General features: G+C 47.0%; 1 protein-coding gene across 1 annotated transcript; it reads right to left on the reverse strand.

Moving 5' to 3' along the window:
* Positions 1-225: 225 nt before the first annotated feature.
* LOC119326296 (aquaporin PIP1-1) lies at positions 226-3,391 on the reverse strand. Its single transcript, XM_037599976.1, has 4 exons — positions 2,823-3,391; positions 1,289-1,584; positions 926-1,066; positions 226-564 (listed from the first exon to the last, which is right to left on the reverse strand). The coding sequence occupies exons 1-4, from the start codon at positions 3,157-3,159 to the stop codon at positions 466-468; spliced, it is 873 nt and encodes a 290-aa protein (XP_037455873.1). The 5' UTR covers positions 3,160-3,391; the 3' UTR covers positions 226-465.
* Positions 3,392-5,229: the final 1,838 nt, after the last annotated feature.

Below are 5,229 nucleotides of genomic sequence, written 5' to 3' on the forward strand. Positions count from 1 at the left end.
TCTTACCGTTTTCATCTTAGTTTCAGTGGCTTAGGATCGTCGGTAATTTCTGTTTTCCTTGCTTTAGTTTAGGTTATTATTATTATCTACTCCCTCGGTTCCAAATTACTCGTCGTGGTTTTAGTTCAAATTTGAACTAAAACCACGACGAGTAATTTGGAACGGAGGGAGTATCAGCTAGGACAATCTTATCTTAGCATCGTTGTCAACATTCCAGACACACAATCACGGGAGCAGCTATAGGGAAGCCACATCAACAAATTATAACTTAAATCTTCCACAATGAGAGCACACACAACTGTCACACACTCACACTGGAGTCTTAACACACGTAAGTCTGGATTCAGTCAGGAGAGAACATCTTCAGGAGAATCGACGGCGGATGCGGTACTAGGCGCTCGAAACAAGACATCACAAAGAAGCTCGTTATTCCCGATCAGCTTTTGGTAGCGGAGGCGAGGCGGCTTAGGACCTGCTCTTGTTGAAGGGAATCGCTCTGATGATCACCTGGTGGTAGACGGCCGCCAGGGCAGCGCCGACGAAAGGGCCCACCCAGAAGATCCACTACAAAATCAAACTGATCAGGAATGAAGTTTTCAGGGCATAGCCTCTGTTATTGATAGGTTAGGCATGAGAAAACAGATCGATGTGCTACACCATATCCCATAGCTTAATGTGCCACTATGTTAGCATCATTGAGGTTGTTGGTTCTGTGATTAACTGTGGTTGGTTACATGTAACACCTGATCAGTTCAGCCTACCCAGAAGGCCAGACAATTGTGCACTAACTATTAACTAATACTATGCCCCACTATGGTTATGGAAGTGCTGTTTACGTCTGATATATTCTTCTGGAAGCAGTTTCATAGTTAGTGGAGCAATTTGCTGAAAAGGGCAAGTAGGTGAGAGTGGGGGCTTCACTCACATGGTCATTCCAGGCATGGTCCTTGTTGTAGATGATGGCAGCGCCAAGGCTCCTCGCTGGGTTGATGCCGGTGCCAGTGATGGGGATGGTGGCCAGGTGGACCAGGAACACCGCGAACCCGATCGGCAGAGGGGCCAGGATCTGTTTTCACAAGCAACAGATGGAAAATTGTTACGATATGTACCAAAACACACAGCAAATCATAATGAGATGAGATGACTAGACACACAATTCACTGGAGCAAGCAAGATGAACCGGAGAACCTATATTCTAGGCATAAACATACTATATTCCAAGGCATTGCTAGCATGTAGCATCACATATCAAACAGAACTGGCGGAGTAAAAGTGTAAGAGTACTTACAGGAACATGGGAGTCTCTGGCATTCCTCTTGGCATCGGTAGCCGAGAAGACGGTGTAGACCAGGACGAAGGTGCCGATGATCTCAGCACCAAGGCCATCGCCCTTGGTGTAGCCACTGGCGACTACATTGGCGCCGCCACCGTTGCCCATGTACAGACCCTGCTGGAAGCCCTTCACCACTCCAGCTCCACAGATGGCCCCCAGGCATTGCATAATTATGTAGAAGACGGCCCTGGTCAGGGACAGCTTCCTGGCCAAGAACAGCCCAAAGGTCACCGCTGGGTTGATGTGTCCTCCTGTCATTTCAGCATATAACTGAGATTAGCAGTGTCCTCACCCTCAGCTTTGGTAGTGCTTTTATTGTTACATCATATCTGTTCTCTCACAAATTGATATTTTGAGATTAACCAGGCAGAATCTGAGATTCAGGAGCAGTAAGTAGTGAGAATTGGACCACAACATTCACTGAGAGACAATTTACAATTTGACAATAAAAGAGGTTTAGTGACCACTAAATGATGTATTGCCCGTAGCAGAGTTTCAGCAAGCGAATTCCATGAAATAGTACTGCATATTGGTCACTCACTTCCAAGTGAAACCGAATCATAGTTTTAAATAGCCGGCTATAGCTCCGCTATAGCCCGCTATATAGCCTTTTCAGCAGGATGCGGCTAAATGGTCGCCTTCACAAATAGCGCGCTATAGCCCGTTATAGCTCAGCTATAGCTCCGCTATAGCTGGTTTGAAGGCCCGCCGCTATTTTTTCATAGCCCGCTATTTAAAACATTGAACCGAATCAGATCGAGTAATAAATATGGTGTTTTTTCATGTGCACCTTTGACCTTTTGAGGTTGGAATATCTAGATTTGGACATTACAGAAGCGCTGCATCAAAAGATGAGCTCTTGTGAATTGTGCCTTTGCAAGATAAATAAAACTAGGTTTACATACTGCAGCAGTACAGTTTGCGAATGAAATATCTAATACTACTAACTACTCTCGGTACTACTAGAAAACAAAGACACAGATTTTGTGCACATGGTCCAGCACGGAGCCTTAATTATCTCTCTTACTTTTTAGTTTTATGAATTTTTTGAAAGAAAGATCATATGTGTCGTATGTTCATCTTGATATATGTCAGCATGCGAAAAATTCAACTAAGAAGAGACATGAAAAAATTGGTGGGAAAACATGATATTGTTCGTCCTGTGCCAAAAAAAAAAAAACAAATTGGTATCATAGTCTCAACAGACACACATTTTGTCGTTTTTGCGTAGAGTGCACGCCTAATTTAAACAAAAATGTTTTTACAACTGTTTAATAAAGTGAACGGAGAAGAGAAATTATTGTAGGTTGGACACGCAACCCACTTCACTTTTTGGAAGACAGAACTCTCTAGAATCTATGCGTTGCGTACAATAACAACAAAAAGGTACAGTACTAACTGACAGCTGCTTCAGCTCCTGTGAAGCAACGGACGGCTAGGAGTATGTAGCAAGCCAAGAAGAGGGAGAGAGAAGGGTGTGGAGAGAGACCTGAGATGCCGGCGGTGCAGTAGACGAGCGCGAAGATCATGCCGCCGAAGGACCATGCGATGCCCTGGATGCCGACGGTGGCGCACTTGGAGGGGGACTTGGAGACGCCCATGACGGTGAGCACGGTGACGTAGAGGAAGAGGAAGGTGGCGATGAACTCGGCGATGCCGGCGCGGTAGAAGGACCAGGACTTGAGCTCCCCGGGCTCGAACAGCGGCGCGGGGGGCGGCTCCTTGTAGTCCTTGTCGTCGCCGCCGCCCTGCGCCGCCGTCCCGATGGGCTGCCGCTCCGAGTACCTGTTGGCGCCCAGCCGCACGTCCTCCTCCTTCCCCTCCATCGCCCTCTCTCTCTCTCTCTCTCGCTTCCTCTCTGGCTGCTGCTCCGGGAAGGGGAAGTTGAGGCAGCGGCGGTGGGTGTGTTGTGAGCTGTGGGCTGTGAGGTGGTGGAGTGCAGGCGGGTTATAAAGGGAGGAGCGGGGGTGACAGAGTGAGGAGAGGAAGGTGGCTATGGAAAGGGGCGAGGAGAGGAGGGTGATGAGGGAGGAGCACGGGGGTGTCGAGTGGGGCAGTCCAATGGAGTGCAGTGGTAGTAGTTGGTTGCGTCGGGTGCCTTTTCCGCTTTATTGTTTGTCTTCGAGCTTATCCAATTCCAACGCTTCTTTCTCCACTCTGTTTGTCTGCACTAAGCATCATTGTTTCATCAATAATCAGATCGGATAATGAAGTACATTTACAAATACTTCCTTTCTAACAAAAATATAAAAATATATAATAGCGTTTTAGAGCAACTCCAACTCGTCGAACCAAACGGACGACGCTTTTGTCCGTCTTCTGTCCGTTTGAGTTGGCCGTTCGCTCGGCATCCGTCCTGTTTAACATTTGGGTCTGCGGTGCTCCCAAGGCGCCGACCATATTTGCCGGCATGGCCGCCCTTTTTCAACAAATATGCCAACATTTTGCATTATTTTGACAAGCAGACTTGTAAAAAATAGCATAGTTTCACAACCAAATAAAGTATAGTTTTACAACCAAATAAATTAAGCATAGTTTTACAAGCCAAATAAAAATTAAATTGTCTCAAATACATGTGAACAAAGATACATCTATTGGTTGTCAACATGAGCCCATATGCTCAACCAAATCATTTTGCAGCTGCATGTGAGTTTTCCAATCACGCATTTCATCATGAAATTGGGTGAACTGTTCAAACGTTGCCGCTCCTCCATGCTCAGGCACAACATTTTCACCCTGAACTGAAACCCTTTATCGTAGATACGTTTCGGACGCTCATCTTCTACGATCATATTGTGCACAATCACACACGTTGTCATCACCTCCCACAACTTCTTGGTGCTCCAAGTCCTAGCAGGATACCGAATGATGCCCCATCGAGATTGCAAAACACCAAAGGCACGCTCAACATCCTTCCTATCACTCTCTTGCTCTTGGGAAATTTTTTTTCCTCTTCTCTCCAACAGGGTTGGGGATTGTCTTCACAATAGTGGTCCACTGAGAGTAGATACCGTCACCTAGGTAGTATCTTTTGTCGTAGTTGTGGCCATTGATGTCAACATTCACCGGCGGGCTGTTGCCTTCCGCAAGCCTTGCAAACACCAGCGAGCGTTGAAGCACGTTGATATCATTGTGTGATCCGGCCATGCCGAAAAAAGAGTGCCAGATCCCGAGATCTTGTGAGGCCACGGCCTCAAGTATGATAGTGCAAGCCCTGACATGGCCCTTATACTGCCCTTGCCAAGCAGAAGGGCAGTTCTTCCACTCCCAGTGCATGCAGTCTATGCTGCCAAGCATCTCTCATAAGCCCCTGCTGGCATTCATCACCAACAAGTGGGCTATATCTTGAGGAGTCGGCTCTCTCAAGTACTCAGAGCCAAACACAACAATCACAACCCTGCAGAACATGTACATGGACTCTAGGCATGTAGACTCGCTCATACGGACGTACTCATCAATGAGATCACCGGGCACTCAAGCATCCGGATGGCTGCAGTGCATTTCTGATAAGATGAGAAGCCACTCTTTCCAAGGGTGTCCTCTTTGCACTCGAAATAGTTATCGTATCTGACCACCCCCTCTCTAATACGGTTGAAAACATGGCTAGCCATACGAAAACGCCGCCGGAATTTCTCATGTTTGAACAACGGGTTGGTTGTGTCAAAGTAGTCCTTCGAAAGAAGGAAATGGCCACTCTCTCGGTTGCGATTCAACGCTGGAAGGTGTCCTGGGATTGAGCCGCGGAACAACGGCCGCTGGCTATTAAGGTGGTTATGGACCAACACGGCAGCCAAGATCTACTCCTCATCATCAAACAAGGAATCAAGTCGCAAAGAAAGTTGTGGAAAAATAACTCGTAGGCGGAGTCCATTTTGTCCTTGGCAAACTATCGAACA

This window comes from Triticum dicoccoides, chromosome 6B (genome assembly GCF_002162155.2).
Source record: "Triticum dicoccoides isolate Atlit2015 ecotype Zavitan chromosome 6B, WEW_v2.0, whole genome shotgun sequence".
Classification (NCBI taxonomy): domain Eukaryota; kingdom Viridiplantae; phylum Streptophyta; class Magnoliopsida; order Poales; family Poaceae; genus Triticum; species Triticum dicoccoides.